Here is a 16,476-nt window from a genome sequence, read left to right on the forward strand (position 1 = left end):
ACGGCTCGGCGCTCACCGGGTGGGGCAGAGCGCTCGGGTGCAGGACCAGCGGCTCCCCAACGAGGCTGCTCCCGTGCCTCTGCACAGGGTGGGGTTGTAGACATGCACACACACGCACACACTCACACACTCTTTGTGGCACGGAGCCGTGCCCCTCGGTTACTCTCTGAAGTGCTGTGTTCCCGTTTTGCCCCACAGGAAGGTTGAGGACCTTCAGTTCCGGGTCGAGGAGGAATCCATCACGAAAGGCGACCTTGAGGTAAAACCCCTCCAGCCCTGCGAAGTGTTCGAGGGTCCCAGTGCTCAGAAACGTGGATGAGGTCACTGCGCCCACTGATATGTGGCCAAGAACGGGCCTCGGAGGGAGGGAACGGCGGGGCCGGCCCAGCTGTCGCCCCCGGCCTGTGGCCGCAGAGGATTTTCGCCACTCTCCGCTCGTGCTTTGAAATTCAGAGCCTTTAATTGGAGTCGGTCCAGTCATGCATCTGGCAGTGTGTCCCAAGGGGGACTTTGGGTGTCCCTCTGATGACCTCAAGCGGCAGGCCCTGGAGGGAGCTCTGCTTTGCTTCGTCCTAACAGCCCAAAGCGAAGCTTTCTGCTTCCTCTCAGCCTCGCTTTTCGGCGGGGCAGCACAAGCCCTTTCTAGCCTGGAAAAGGAGCAGCCGTGTGCTCTAGTAGTTGAATTTTTAAGAAGCAAATTACCTGAAAAAACGAGCAGCTCATATTTTGGCTCCTTTTACTTCCTTGGCATTTTATTCATTTAATGAACAGAAGTTTTTCTTTACCATCAAGTTCTCATCTCATCACAGTGGTTTTGATGCTTTTCAGACCACTGCTAGATGTATGACAAGTATAAATTATCAAAATCCCCAAATTTCGCAGATTTGTGGTACTTTAATCTGTAACATTTTAGTGAAAATTGCACTTCTCCGTGCAGTTCTCACACACACACACTTTGGCTCACATTACAGTTCAGAGCTCACCACCTGCTCGCACCAGGCTCACACTCCAAAGGCCCTTCCGAATAGCAGCAGCTCTGGTTCCTTTGGAAATAAATGTATCTTTATAGTTAGCAAAAAAGTAAGAAAACCATTTCCTGAGTTTTAGTTTTATAAGGCCCAGGATCTAAGGGATTATTAATAAGGGGACTTCTTCACTCATTCCATATGCAGTTAGACGTTTTTAATTTACTTGTTTTGTGTTACTCTCATCCATTTAGAAATACGCCCCCCCCAGCCTCATGAGAAGCTTCCTGTCTCCATCTGAGCCCTCTGAGATGTAGCGGAGGGTGTCTGGGGGAGGCACAGATGAAAATGCTCACATTAGCTCTAGGCCAGTTACACAGTTTGTCTGTAAACTTACTTAAAACCAGTCAGTGTTTTTTTGAAACCCTAACATTGATAACGTTAGTCGAATCTCTCTTTTGTCGTTGTTTAATTTTTTATTTTTTTACTGATAGCAAAAGAGCCAGATTTCTGAAGATCCTGAGAATGTAAGAGGGCACCTCACCGTGTGGGCATCCCCCCTTGTTAACACAGATTGATTACAGATTAAAATGCTTATTGATCTACTCGAATACTAACCGCGGCTCTGACCTCGAGGCGTCGGCCCTAGTGCCCCTGTGCATGCGGCTTTCAGGGCGGTTGCATTTGTGTCCCGAGGACACTGTGTGTAACGGCTGAGCTCCGCACATCCATGCCTCTGACCCGTGGGCACATGCTACGTTCGAGAGAGCTTTGCCGAAAAGGGGGAAAGAAGAGAGTTTTGTCTGGGGGCCTGGCCTTCCCTGAACTCATGATGTCTTCTGGTTGTAATAGGGTTATTCCCAAAGAGATGCTAGCCAGCGGAGGCATAAGACATATTAAGTGAAGGATTTACTGAGATTCAGGGTGGGGGGAGTTTTCCCAAGCTGTCTAATTTCATTCCCGGGAGATTTAAAGGGCCTTGGGAATCCCAGGCTGATTTGCCTTTGGTGTGAGTGCCCCCTGCTGGCCAGTGCCTGTCCTTGCAGCTGACTAGACGCTCAAACTAGGCTTTCGTGGAGGTTTTTTTCCCTGGTTTTTGAAACTAGAGGTGAGCCTTCTTCGGTGAGAAGACTGAGCGTGTTTTAAATCTGTCATCTCGGAGTGAGGTTTTTCGGGGGCAGTGCTACTCGGCACGTAGGTGTTCTTCTCTCCCCCCCGCCCTCTGCGTGAGCCCAGGCACCCCATGCAGACCTTAGAGTGAGCTCCCAACCCTGGCGACTTTGCACTTGGCTTGGTCACCATGAGGGAACACAGTTACATTAAAACAGGACGTTTCTGCCCACCGCCGCTGGCCGGCTGGCCGCGGCACGCACGGCTAAGGCCGAACCCTCGCACGCACGGCCTCGGTTCCGAGGGCTCCTTTCTGTGCGGCTCCTTCCGTGATCTGGGTCTCGCTGTCCTCGTCCCCGCTGTCGCCTGCATGGGGCCCCTCCCGCCTCGCCGCCCTGCGCTTCTGGCAGAGCCTCGCTTCCCTCTCAGCCCCGTCTCCCTCTGAGACAGGGACCCCCGCCGAGCAAGGGGGGCTGTCCTGTTCAGTGTCGCAGCTTCCCTGCGCACGCGGCATGGAAGTGCGTCCCGCGTCCCCGCGCTGGTGGCTGTGCAGAGCCGGCTGCCGTCCCGTCTCGGGGTGGCCTGCACGGGCTCAGAAGGGGGACAGGACCCCATGCAATGGATGCTGGCTTTTTGTCCTGATGTGGTGACCTTCCCCCCACGGCCCACCGAGCTCAGCGTCCAGAGGAGGGGCAAGGCTTTGTGCCCATTTGCTCTTTGAATTTCCATGTCGGAGGCTGGGACCCCAGTGACGTAGGTCCAGATTAGGTCTCTCCTTGTGACAGCCGGTAAATGGAACAGCTTCTGTCCAAGGCCCACGGGGACCAGGGACACGCACACAGAGCCAGACAGCGTGGTTTTCAGTGCTGCTCTTTTCCTTTTCGTGGGGTGCCAGAGAGCAGGGGAGGGCTGTGTGTGAATGTCTCACGAGGACATTCCCTGCCTCACAGGCAGAGGGAGCTCTGGAGCGTGTCACACCCTCAGAGCAGAGAGGCTCATCACCTAACGCATTCCGCCTTCTGCTGAGCCTCTGCACGACCGTCTGTTACTTTATTTGGAGTCTGTTGCTTTGTCGTTGCCCACGATGGCCCGGACCGATAGACCCGACCCGTTAGGACCACACAATGTTTACGTTAATACAAGTGACTAGAAGCTTCTGGGAATAGCGCTCTAAGTAGTTTTTATCAGCTGATTGTGCTAAACCTCTGGCCCAGGAGAGGTGAGGCGGAGAGAGGTGCCTTCACAGGAGCACCCAGTTCATCTGATTAAGATCCAGCTGCACTTGAACCTGTTGCAAACAGATCAGCTGGGTTCTCCCCGAGGATTCGTCGGAGGGCGTGGTGATGGGGAGTCTCCAAGGGTTTGAAACGCGAGTTCCGACGCGTGCCTTGGTGTGGGGTCCCCACTCCTCACCTCGGAGCTGACGGTCACTACGTCTTAGCCAGACCAAGAGTCCAGTTCCGGCCAGACTTTTCCCCAGCTCTGCGCCTCAGGGACGGAGGCCGAGGAACGTAATTAGTATTGAACTTGCTCTTTGTAAATCTAATTGCTTCCCCCTAGCCCCCACCAGTGACAGACAGCCTTAAGAAAGGCCACTGTTGGAAAGACAGCGGAGCCTTAACGGCTCTCGTCTGTCAGCTGTGAGACGTTGCCCGGCTCCTGGGGTCTTTCTCATGCACCTCAGCGGAGGCCGCTGGGGTGGCCGCAGCTCGAGTTTCTGGGTGCCCCTCGTGAGGTGTCACACGTGACCCTTGGTCACGTCAAGCTTACGCCAAAGTGCCAGGATCCGCTCAGGGCTTTATGGAGCACCGACAGGATGGAGCCCGTTACCGCTCCCCTGCTCTGGTGCTCGTGCGCCTTCTGAGGATCGGCCGCCTTGTTCAAGTTCCCAAGTCGGTGACACACCCGTCAGCGTCGAAGAGCTGCTGTAGGGAGGAGGGGGAAGTGATAGCTTAGAGGAGTATTAACGATTCTAATGTGTGCTGATAAACTTCACTTATCGATGTAACTGATATTTGCTGCATGCCTCTGACTCTCCTCCGTCTTGCCTCGTGTGTGTTCCATCTTTCCTCTCCAGTAGACTAGTGTCCTTGCCATGCCCCCCCGCCGCCCCGGAGCGCGGGTGGCGTCCGTCCTCACCCCGACTCCCCGCCTCACTGCCGCCCTCCGCCCTACCCGCCCCCCGCTGCCCGTCGTGTCCGCCCAGCGGCCCCGCCTGCATGTGCTGCCCCCCTCTCGTGCTGGCATGTCACGGTGGCACTGTTGTGTTCTCTTCCTCTTCCTTTTCACTAACAGACGCAGACCAAACTGGAGCATGCCCGCATTAAGGAGCTTGAACAGAGCCTGCTCTTTGAAAAGACCAAAGCTGACAAACTCCAGAGGGAGTTAGAAGACACTAGGGTAATGGTTCCTGCTGTTTCACGAAGCCGAGCCGCGTGTGCGCGTGGTGGGCGCTCTGGGCGGCGCCCGGGCCGGGGGGCCCCCCCCGAGCCCTGACCCAGTGGTACAGCCCGAGGTCGGTCTCGAGGCCCCTCGCGAGCTTAGGCGGATGGGCAGGCCCAGGAGGTTCATGTCAAACCTTTTGTCAAAGGTACAGACTCGTTCCTTTGCTTGACTCAGCCTGGAGTGAGAGCGGAACCCCGCCCCTCACGCACGCCCCGCCCCCCGCGCACGCCCCGCCCCCCGCGCACGCCATGGGGGGCGGGGCGTCCGCAGCTGCCTCCGGGGCTCTCCGGGCGGGTGCCTCGAAGCACCTTTCTGCAGCTGGCCGCCAGCAGCCCGCCGTCCTCTCCTCCTCACGTCCTGGCTCCTGGGCTTTCTGGCTGTTGTTGGTCATTGTTTCCCTCGAGCTGTCTTCTGCCTTCTTCCCCTGCCCCGCCCGGGGGGGAGGGCGTGGAAACGCTGAGCCCCCACTAGCGGGAGTTGAGGGCTGTCCCCCATCCCCTTTCTCCTCCCTCGACGCCAGGTCTGTCTTTCGAGTTTCCCTCCGTGCTGTGACCCGGGAGGCTCAAGTCTCAGCTGTCAGGAAGGGAAAGGGAGTCAGGAACAGAATGGCTTCTTACTGCCCCGCCCCCCTGGAGCCTTGGCCCTCGCCGTGTTTCCGCCTGCGCGTAGGGAGTGCCACGCGGCGCTCGCCGCGCACCAGGCGCTGTTCCGAGTGCCGGGCGAGCGTGCACTTTAGTCCCACCGCAACCCCAGGCGGGAGCTGGTGGTGGTGTCCCCGTTTTACAGGTGAGGGCGCCGAGGCACAGAGAGGTTAGGCGATTTGCCCAAGATCACACAGCTAGTAGGAAGGTGGAGCCAAGGTCCGTGTCTTGGCCGTTTGGCCCGGAGTCCGTGCCCTTCACCACATGCAGTCTGTGTGTCACGGGAGCAGTTTTGGGCTGAAACGTGTAAGGAGTGAGCCGAGTCACTTACACAGAAGAAGACACACACACATGTATATAGATACCTCTCAGATCATGCATTTGACTGTCGATGGCCGAATTGCCTTGATCCTTAAATTTAAAATATCAAAAATTATTCTCTCTCTCTGATCAAATATTAGCACTCTGATTTTTTTTTTCCTTTTGAATTATTAGTATTTTTAGAAATTTATCCTCTTGGGAAATCATGGACTGATCTAAAAATCTAGATAATTGAGTGATTTTTTTTTTCTCTAAATCATGCTTTTATATTTTTTAAGAAAAAAAGGAAATGGTCTCAGTCAGCCTCAAAACTAAAGCTATCTCCCGTGTATTTGGTAAGAAGAATGTGCTGGTATTTGGTGCTCTTCCTATGTTGCCCGAGAGCCGGCCTTGACCTGGGGGACAGAAGGGACTGAGAGTGAGGTGATGGGAGGAGGGTGTTTTTTTGCTTCTGAATGCCCCTCCCAAACTGCTTTGTCAGTGAACAGCTTTGATACTTATTATTATCATTATTATTATTATTATTATTTTCTGCTGTGGGTAAGAAGGCATCCGTTCACAGCAGGGTCGGTCACGTATCTCACATCTAAGCCGTCATTTTCCTGTAAGTGGCTTGCCCTCTGTCTGTCCTCACTCGGGGTCTGCCAGGTGTGAGACCGCCCAGGGACCCCTGCAGGTTTCACACCCCCCCCCCCCAGACTCCTTTCAGGAGGCACTTGGGTCCCTCCTGGCCCCCGAGTCCAGTCTGTGAGCGGCGTGCTCCTGGCTGTGGCGGCGTCAGCCCCAGTGAGACCCGGGGCGGACCCCCCTGGCCTCAGACCGGCAGGGGAGGACTGTGGGAAATAAAGGAGGACACGGCTGCTGGGAAATGCCAGGCAGAGCGAAAGCACGCTAGCTCTTACCGCCTCAGTGTGCCTGCTCTGCTCTGATGCCAAGCCATTGCCCTGCTGGGCTTATGGACGTTACAGACCTTGTAGCCATGGGGTCTGTGGAGGCCTCGCACCTTATTGAGCCACGGCAAGCTCTCGAACTGCCGTCCCGCGCCCCAGAAGAGGCGTGTCGGTGGGTTAACGTCTTTAACCTGAGGCCGAGATGGCCCGGAAACACGGCAGCCACCGTCCGCGCTGAAATGCCCAGTGGCTTCGTTCCCCAGTGCTGGTGCCGGAGTGTGTCCTTCTCCCCTCTCTCCGTGGGCACGTCAGTCCTTATCGCCGTGACAGCCTGAGGGCGGACAGAGGGCTTTCTGTCCCCGCAGCAAGGGAGGGAGGGAGGGAGGGAGTCGTCCTCTCTGGGAGATTGGATCCTCGAAGTCTGGGGCTCCCTGGTGGGAGCGGGTCCCTCAGTTCCCTTCTGTTCCCCGGGTCAGGTGAGGAGACTTGATTCCCGAGGCTGCCGTTTCCCCGCACGTTTTGTGTGGTAGTCCGGCTGCCTGCAGGCAGCGGAGGGAGAGAATTTCCTAAAAAAAAAAAGGAAAAAAAGACACAGGTTATGAAAGTGTTTTTCTTAGCCCTGGGATGTTTGTTTATAAGAAGCAGCGTCCTGGGTCCTATCCCAGAGCCGAAATAGAATCAAAATGCGAGCGGGTGACAGGGACCTGCACTGCAGACCTGCCTCCAGGTGACGTGTGTGCACCCGCAGCCCGAGAACCACTGGGTTAGGGGAGCCAGAGGTGTGCGCCGGCGTGCGGACAGAATTAGAAAACCCCGCAGGGGGTGCTGTGTAGGATGCTTGTGTGTCGTTGCAGGTAAGTGATCCTTCTTTCACTGTCATTTGTTTTCAAAGGCCAGTAAACGAACTCGTCATCCACTTGAGGCTTTTGTCCTGCAGTCGATGGGATAGTCCCCGAAACACTCGCTAGGCAGTCTCACACCTCTGGTACCAGTGCAGCTCCATGCACGTGTAAAACGAGCCCCGTATGTAAACATATGATTGAACATGCTCTGCCACTCCCAGGAACATACTGTTTTAAAAGATAAAAAGAAACGGGTGAGAGTAATAATATATTTCATGTAAAACAAATACGTCCAAAAGACTGTCATTCCATCATGTAATCAGTACAAAGCCCCTTCACCAGACTGTTGGTGTTCGTGTCTCTCCCCCCCACCCCCGTCTGTGGAATCTGATGTGTGTCTCACACGCACGGCCCCTGGCACTTCGGGCGAGCCCCGTCCAAGTGCTTGGCAGCCCGGTATGGCTCCTGGCCGCCGCACCGCACAGCTCGGGCTGGACCGTCCTCTCCGTCAGGGCGAGGAGTATTGGTTCATCCCGAGTGCAGCGGGGCGGGGAAAACAGGCAGCACAGGGAAGACTCTGTCTTCCGGCGGGCAGACACACTTGGGAGCTTTGAAAGTTACTGCTTCCGTTAACCTCATATCAGTTCACGGATATTTCCCCGATGGAAGCTTCTCTGGAGGGAGAAAGAAATATTTTTGGAGTTAAACTCAACATCAAGTTCAGATCCCCTCAGTCTCTCAACATGGTGGGAGTCCGCCAAAGATTTTAGCTTTGCGCGGGAGCTGCCAGACTTGGGCCCCAGCCGTGACTGCAGTGAGGGGTAGATTAACACCTAGGTGTTGGGGTGGTCCGGCTGCTGCCTGAGGGTGGGGTAGAGGTCTAAGGTGTTCAGAGTTAAAGGAAACCCTCGGTGATCCGTCGCTTAAGTGACCTCTTTTTCTTTGGACTGCTGTCAACAGGTGGCCACAGTGTCAGAAAAGTCTCGTATCATGGAGCTGGAGAAAGACCTGGCCCTGCGGGCGCAGGAAGTAGCCGAGCTGCGGAGGCGGCTCGAGTCCAGCAAGCCCGCCGGGGACGTGGACACGTCGCTGTCCCTTCTGCAAGAGATAAGCGCGTTGCAAGAGAAGCTGGAAGCCACCCGCACCGACCACCAAAGAGAAATGGCGTCCCTGAAGGAGCAGTGTGGGGCCCGGGAGGAAGCCCAGCGGAAGGAGATGAAGGCCCTGCAGGCCTCCACGGAGAAGCTCTCCAAGGAGAACGAGTCGCTGAGGAGCAAGCTGGAGCACGCCGACAAGGAGAACGCGGACGTGATCGCGCTGTGGAAGTCGCGGCTGGAGACGGCCATCGCGTCCCACCAGCAGGCCATGGAGGAGCTGAAGGCGTCCTTCAGCAAGGGCGTCGGGGCGGAGACGGCGGCGCTGGCCGAGCTGAAAACGCAGATCGAGAGGGCGCGGCTGGATTACCAGCGCGAGATAGAGACCTTGCAGAGCAAGCAGGACTCGGAGCGGTCCGCCCATGCCAAAGAGATGGAGGCCGTCCGGGCGAAGCTGATGGAGGTCATCGGCGAGAAGGAGAGCAGCCTGGAAGCCGTGCAGTCGAAGCTGGACAGGGCCGAGGAGCAGCACCTGGTGGAGATGGAGGACACGCTGAGCAAGCTGCAGGAAGCGGAAATCAAGGTAAAGGAGCTAGAGGCGCTACGAGCCAAATGCGGTGAACAGACCAGGGTCATTGATGATTTTACATCGCAGCTCAAGGCTGCCGAGGAGAAGCTCTTGGACCTTGACACGCTTCAGAAAGCCAGTTCCGAAGGTAAAGCGGAAGTCGAGACGCTTAGACAGCAGCTGGAGGCGGCTGAGAAGCAGATTAAAAGTTTAGAGGCTGCAAAGGAGGCCGAAAGTGGCAAGGTGCGTATCCACATCCTCCACCTTTTCCTTTCCCATGTGTTGCTCTTCTGTTGCATCACACGTTATTTTTGAGTTGAGACAAGTCCTCATCCAGGTTCCTGATTTAATTAAAGCAAGTTGCTCGGTGCTAGTGCCGTTCCCAGTTGCGTAGGGTATCTTCTGAGTGTCTTGGGCATGGTTTCATCTGAGGAGATTTGGGAAAATAATTGCTTAGTTGTGTTGAGTTTGTTTGGGTTTCTTTTTTTTTCTTTATTTTATTTATTTATTTTTAGAGAGAGAAGGGAGGGAGAAAGAGAGAGAGAGAGAAACATCAATGTGCGGTTGCTGGGGGCCGTGGCCTGGAACCCAGGCATGTACCCTGGCTGGGAATCGAACCTGGGACACTTTGGTTTGCAGCCCGAGCTCAATCCACTGAGCTACGCCAGCCAGAGCTTGTTTTGGTTTCTTATATACCAGATACCGTTACGTTATCTCTGCAGTTCTGTGATCCGCTGTGAAAGCGTGCTTCCAGCCTAGAATCTCTTTTTTAAAAAGAGAGGACCCCCTGAGTTGATGGTATTCAGGTGAGGGAATGGATGAATGAGGCAGACACTCGGAGGGTCACCCCTTTTCCCAGCTCCGTGATCGCCTCACCTGCGAGGTCACGTGTGGCAGCGGAGCACGGACTCTGCGTACCACTCCGCTGTCACCCGTGAGCACACTCCGATGAGCGAGGGTCCCGACAGAGAGACGGCGGGGGGCCCGGGGCCCTCCGCACTGCCGCGCTCGTCTCTCCGGGGGTTTCTCCCGGTCGCAGTCTGCTTCCTGCTGCGTGGGGAGAGACCAGAATGATCCGCTCCTGGTCAAGGCGGAGCAGCCAATCTGGAACGTTCGCCAGCCGCATTTCTCACAGCTGCGGGTCGTGCCCTTTCCCACTGCCCCCCATCAGCTGGGGCGCTGGTGCTGGTGCCCAACGTTCCGGGCTTGTTGCTGGAGAAGCCGCTCTGTTGGCGGCAGAGGAGCGGGGTGAGGGTCGAATGGGAAGGGGAGGACAGACAGACAGCGAAAACTGCTAAGTAGCCTCAGGTGAAGGCGATGAACTATTGACGGGAAATTTTTTCTCAAATCTCCTCAGTTGGTTCCAAATACCAACCAAAATACAAAAACTGATTAGTGGAGAATATGGAGCTCCTGGTGGGTCCACTGTTCACATCAAGGTTTTAACGAAAGCCCGTTTCTAATGATGCATCAAGTGCATTTTTAGAAGTTCACTTTTTTAAAGATTTATTTATTTATTTCTAGAGAGGGGAAGGGAGGGAGAAAGAGAGAGAGAGAAACATTAATGCGTGGTTGCCTCTCATGTGGCCTGCAACCCAGGCATGTGCCCTGACTGGGAATCGAACCTGTGACACTTTGGTTCGCAGCCCAAGCTCAATCCACTGAGCTACGCCAGCCAGGGCAGAAGTTCACTTTTATGCTAAGTGTCCAAATAACTGTGGGCATATAAAAATATGGAAAATGGTAACATAGACCACGTGTACCCATCATTTCCATCCTAAGGGTTTTAAAGTCCGGGAAATGAAACTGCTCAGCTGACTCGTTTAGAAAGTAAGCAGCTGTGCTTCCCGCTGTAAATCACGCCGATCTTCCAAATCTGGGCACGGAAAACTGCTCTGTTCTGATTACCTTGCAACAGCCCCAAGCAGCCCCACGCGGAGCTGGCTGCGTGCAAAGCCGCCGGTTTCCCGGAGTTAGAAAGAGACAACAATGCCTTCTCCGTGCCTTTATCCCTCTCGGCTGCGTTTGGTTGTGTCTGTTTCTCACCATTTTTGTGTTTGCTTTCCGTTTCCCATTCTTTTTTTTTGCGTTGGTTCATTTGCTCCTCCGCCACCTCACCGCACGGTAGGCTAGTAGCATCGCCAAAGAGCTGCAGGGGAGGGAGCTCACGCTCAGTGAACTCCAGGAGCGTTCGAGCGCGGTCAGTCGAGCGAAGGAGGCTCTGGAGAAGGAGCTGCAGACCCTGGTAAGTGCCCGTTGGGCGTCCGAGCCGTGCAAGTCGCGCTTGTTTAGAAACCACACTCTCCGTACGGAAGAAGCATCAATCGCACCCGTGTTTTTCCTCTTTTCCGAGCGCGGGTTTGAGTTGAGTGTGTCAGTCACCGGCTGATAAACACCCCGAGGGGACTCAGATCAGACCCAAACCAGGAATAAGAGCAGGTCTTATGGTGGCCCCCTGCCCCCCACCCCGGTCTGTGGGCACACGTTCCCAGACCCCCAGTGGACGCCAGAGACTGCGGCCAGGACCGCACCTGCCCTGCTTTTTCCTGTCCACGCACACCTGCAGGGCCCTTGCCAGGCACAGGGAGGGACTGCACAGTCGCTGACGGTGAAACAGAACAGTTGTGACGGCACACCGTGACTAAGGTGCCGTGGCCATGGCCACGGGCCTCAGCCCCGCCTCGCGGAAGCCTTCAGGCAGGCCCGGTGCCTTCTGGTGCGGGACTCGGCCGTCGGTGAGACGTGCTTTCTGCTCCTGCCTCCCGCCCCTGCGGGCAGCGCCCTGTCCATCTGCGCTGAGCACTGGGCAGGCGCCGCGGCCGTGACTTTGGGGTCTGAGCCGCGACAGCAGGACTGGCAGGAGGTCCCTCACAGCCTCGAGTATAGAAGGCCCACCCTCACCTCGGCACACAGTTTCCTTTTCCCGTTAAGTCGAGAACGTTCACCTTTTTACGTAAATGAAGCACCGCACGCTCACCTTGTCACGTCTGTGTCGCCAGCATTGCCGCCCCTGCGTTCTGGGGCCACTGTGAAGTGAAGTGAAGTGAGGGTGGCATGGCCCCAGGCCCCGTGGTGCCCTGACAGCGGGTCTGACGACCCACAGCGACTGGGCGCCTGCCGGGCGGGTCGAGTGCACAGTGGGCAGGGGACAAGGGACGGGTCACCTCTGGGCAGGGCGGAGCGGGGTCGCACGAGGCGTCATTACACCAGTCCCAGCAGTGTATAGTTTAAAACCTACGAATTGTGCCCTTCTGGGATTTCCCGTTGAGTACTTTCGGAGTGCATCTGACCGTGGGTGACGGGGGCCGTGGGAGTGAGACTGCGAATACAGGGGCACTTCTGTGCTTCACCCAGATAGTCTGGCCTTTGTGTCTGGCACGGTGCAGGCTGCTTAGTTTTACAGACACAGGGCCTTCCACGTTGTACACCAGCACACTCGGGCCCGTGCACAGTGAGGTCATGCATGGTGCCGCCTCCACCTCCGGCCTGGTGGCAGCAAGCCCACTGGCCGTCCTGGACCACCAGCACCCGCCCTTAGCAAGGCGGGGTGGCGGGGGGGTGGTGCTAGGGCAGCAGGCCCAGCGAGTTAACCCCCTCTCACAGCCCAGCCCGTCCACGTGCCCTCGATCCTTCACCCCAGGCTGTGAGGCGGGTTTTTCTTAGCTTTTCTCAATTGTTCTCCCTTCTCCCCTGTCTCCTGTCTCACAAATTTGAGCTTAGTCGAGGCCGATGACCCTGAGCAGTACCAGGGGCTGAGGGCCCACACATGTTGGGGAAGGAAAGTTGTAGGTTTACAAGAAACCAGGTAAGAGGAACATGTACCACAGGTGCACTCGCACACACACACGCACATACCGAAATAAGCGTGCTCACACGTGTACAGATGTGTGTGCATACCCAGGCACGCACCCGCACTGACCTCATTCACTGGGGCGTGTGCATGCACAACATGCACATGGTCGTGGTTGGTGCCGACACCTCTTAAGCGTGAGTCAGCTTTAACGAGACAAAAGTAGCCGCCAAAAGCAGATCGCACAGTCACACCTGACTGAAACTCTTAGCTTTTATATTCTGAAATATCTCTGTTCTGAATGTCAATTCTTTCCCTCTAGAGAGAGAAGTTTGCCGGTGCCTCAGAGGAGGCGGCCTCCGTGCAGAGGAGCATGCAAGGTATGCGTCTCGGACGCCGTTGCGGACGGCTCTTCTGTGGGGCGCAGGGCCCACGCCACCCAGAGTGGGGCCGCGCTCTCCCGGGGTCCCTGCAGCGCCCAGCAACACCGCACTCCCGGCTTCCCCAGGCCTCCCACTCCCACTCCCGTTTTCCTTCTCAATATAAAGTGTGTTTCGTGTTAAAATGCAAGCATACTCTCCAGTGGAGCATTGTCTTGCCTGAGTTGTCGTCATCGGCGGCTCCGCTGAGGGAAGTGGGAGGGGGAGCCGCTGCCGGGCCCCTGTGGCCCCCGCAGCCCCGGGCGACGGAGGAGACGTGTGTGCGTGTTGCTCCGGCGGGTTCCCCGCCCGGCGTCTGAGTGGCAGGGGGACTTGGTAGCACCCCCTGAGACCGCAGATCGCAAGCGTGTGGTTGACTCGATTGTAAGGCAGCCACGTCCTCGACGGCTTGTGAAACACGAAATACGTTAAACGTCTCACTTTATCCTGCACAGAAACTGTCAATAAACTACACCAAAAAGAGGAGCAGTTCAACGCACTGTCTTCCGAACTGGAGAAGCTGAGAGACAACTTGACAGGTGAGAAGGGGTGTCCGGCCCCCAGACTTGGAACACAGCGGGCTCCCCGGGAGTCGAGGTGGCCGCAGTGTGGCACAGTGACACGCCGCCTGTCCAGGCTCACCCGCTTCCCCCTTCGTGCCGACACAGTGGGATCGGGTGCTGGTCGAGGGCCGTCGCCACCTCCGGTGAATCCCTCTGCCCAGACGGGACAGTGTCGGCCCGTCCCTCCGCTCCCACTGTCGTCCTGGATCCCGGCCGGCCCTCTCCCGTCTGAGCCGCTGTGACCGCAGGCCTCCTGGTCCTCCCGCCTCTGCCCTTGTCCCCTTCATTCTGTTCTGAGCACAGCGGCGAGAGCGACCCTTCAGCACCCAGCCAGCTGATGTCCCTTCCTGCTCAGGGTCGCCAGTGGCTCCGTCTCACACGGAGGGAAGCAGCTGTGGTCCCAACGGGTGCTGGGCCCTGCTTGCTCCCTGGTTCCACCTGGCACTGCCTCCCCCACTGTTCTTCCCGCCTCAGCCCCGGTGGCCTCCCTGGCAATGCCGAGTGCCAAGCTTGCTCCTGCCCCGGGGCCTTTGCACCTGCTTCCCCTCTGCCGGCAGGCCCCTCTTCCCTCGCTGCCTTCAGGCCTTTGCCGAAGTGTCACAGCTCACGGGGCCGGTCTCAGATTCACCCCCCACAACTTCTTTCAGGCTCCTGTCTCCACTTGTGGTGTTTTCTTCTTAGCACTTAGCACTGTCATTATACTGTTTTATTATTTTTTTTAGATTTTATTTATTTATTTCTAGAGTGGGAAGGGAGGGAGAAAGAGAGAGAGAGAGAGAAACATCAATGTGCGGTTGCTGGGGGCCGTGGCCTGCAACCCAGGCATGTGCCCTGACTGGGAATCGAACCTGCGATGCTTTGGTTCACAGCCCGCACTCAATCCACCGAGCTATGCCAGCCAGGGCTATTTTTTTCTTGATCGATCGTGTTCAGTGTCTGCTGTCTTTGCTGGAATGTGATGTCCGCAGGGATTGCTGTAGGTGTGCATTCCCAGGGCAAGGCGTGGCGTGCAGGACGCAGGCGGTACGTTTTGTTGACGGTAACGCCGCAGCGCTGTTATCTTCTGTGTGTGTCCAGACATGGAGGCGAAATTCAGGGAGCGAGACGAGAGAGAAGAGCAGCTGATAAAGGCAAAAGGAAAACTGGAGAACGACATCGCGGAAATCATGAGAATGTCAGGCGACAACTCCTCTCAGCTGACCAGAATGAATGACGAGCTGCGTCTGAAGGAGAGGTACGTGCGGACGGACAGACGGACGGCAGCGAGAGCTGGCGCAGGCCGGCTCCGGTGTGGGTCCAGGTGGGGGAGCCCAGGTCTGCCAGGCAGGTGGCCGAGTTCTCACGTTCTGCTTCCTGCCGCTTCCTTTTCCCCCGTGGGTGTGTGTTCCAATCCTCCACCATGGAACCTCTTGCGAATGCAACATTGTAGCCTTTCGTTGACTTGCTGAGAGAGGGTAGTAGTTTACCAACCCAACCGCAGTAGCAGCGTCTTTTACAGGCAGTTAGAAGTATCTTCACCCGTTTCAATGTGGCGACAGGTAACCCTTTGTACGGGCTGCCCGTGTGCCGTGGGCTCTGCTGGCAGCTGTGTGTACAGTGTGTGTAATCATCCTGTGAGGCGAGCACATGGCTGCTCCCGTGCCAAAGGAAGAGAAACGGAGGCTGGGTGAGGTTCGGGCCCTGGCTGAGGTGTCTGTCTGCTCCGAGCAGCCTGGTCCCTGGGCCCGAGCTGCGAGACCCGCTCCGTCGTGCGTCCTCAGCACTCGAGCTTCTGGTACCTTCCTCTCTGCTCCTCCTCCTCCTCCTGCAGCTGTGTCGCCTGGATGTTCTTCCTCCTTTTGGTAGCTGCCATGTAAAAACCAAACATTTTCATGAGGCAAAATCTTTCAGAGGACATTTTAGGACCATGAGGCATCCGATTCAGAATGTGTTACCACTTGGCAAACTTCTGTTTCCACCCGGCACCACGCACAGCCGGGCCCCCTGGGCCAGCTTGGCACAGCCTTGGCGTGGGCGGGTGCGGCTGGCGGCGGGGGCTCGGTGTCTCAGGGAAGTTTATAGGTGTAACACCCAGGGCGCCTGCCGCCCAGGTTCCCCTCTGCCGCCGCCGTCCTCTAGGTTGGTTCCCCACGGTGGCTGAACATCTTCGCCCGACCGCCTGGCTGTCCATAAGCCAGGAACCTCCAGTCACTTGTCGTCGTTTTTCTGTCTCATTGTTCTCAGGCGTCATCACTAGGATGAGTTTTTGATAACCTGGTCTGGTAACTTTTGAAACTTGGTAAATACTCTCAACACGTTTGCTTTTTACTCCTATTTCCTCGTAGATTTGTTGACATCAAGTAACCCTAACAGTTACAGTAGCTGCTGCTCTAGATCACGTGTTTGTGACAGCTGTTAAAATGATCCTTCAGGGCAAGTCAAGCACTTTTTTGCTGTTGCTTATTTCAGACGTTATTAATTACTCTTCGTAGTCATGATCATTAATATACTTGTTAACATAGTGTCTTTTTAGTAGAGCTCCAGAATCCAAAGCATTCTTTCGGGAAACTTGACACCTTGTGTCGAACTTGTTCTAGAAACATAGAAGAACTGCAGCTGAAACTCACCAAGGCCAACGAGGGCGCAGGCATTCTGCAGAGAAGCCTTGCAGAAGCGACGCTCAAGGCCGAACAGAGCCAGCGAGAAGCGGCTGAAAAGCACGAGGTGGAAAAGCGAGAGCTGCTGGAAAAGCTGCTGGACCTGGTAAGGAGGCGGCCGGTGGGCCCGTCTGCTGGCGGGGGCACAGTGGGGTGGGTCCCCGCGGGGCCAGGCGACTCCCTCCGTCTCTC

The 16,476-nt window shown here is 56.3% G+C and overlaps 1 protein-coding gene across 12 annotated transcripts in view; it reads left to right on the top strand.

The window, feature by feature from the left end:
- Positions 1–16,476, top strand: part of CLIP1 (CAP-Gly domain containing linker protein 1) — an 85,500-nt gene that overhangs the window by 42,151 nt on the left and 26,873 nt on the right. For 6 of the 12 annotated variants that reach the window (XM_036014040.1, XM_036014041.1, XM_036014047.1 and 3 more), the window contains 9 exons: positions 199–259; positions 1,460–1,492; positions 4,371–4,475; positions 8,175–9,119; positions 11,005–11,121; positions 12,989–13,046; positions 13,541–13,624; positions 14,726–14,882; positions 16,225–16,390. In XM_036014040.1, coding sequence (XP_035869933.1) covers positions 199–259; positions 1,460–1,492; positions 4,371–4,475; positions 8,175–9,119; positions 11,005–11,121; positions 12,989–13,046; positions 13,541–13,624; positions 14,726–14,882; positions 16,225–16,390 — 1,726 coding nt within the window. The remainder of the gene's footprint in view (positions 1–198; positions 260–1,459; positions 1,493–4,370; positions 4,476–8,174; positions 9,120–11,004; positions 11,122–12,988; positions 13,047–13,540; positions 13,625–14,725; positions 14,883–16,224; positions 16,391–16,476) is intronic. The other 6 variants (XM_036014042.1, XM_028527687.2, XM_036014043.1 and 3 more) reach the window with 4 other exon arrangements.

The sequence above is a fragment of the Phyllostomus discolor genome, chromosome 13, assembly GCF_004126475.2.
Source record: "Phyllostomus discolor isolate MPI-MPIP mPhyDis1 chromosome 13, mPhyDis1.pri.v3, whole genome shotgun sequence".
NCBI classification, from domain to species: domain Eukaryota; kingdom Metazoa; phylum Chordata; class Mammalia; order Chiroptera; family Phyllostomidae; genus Phyllostomus; species Phyllostomus discolor.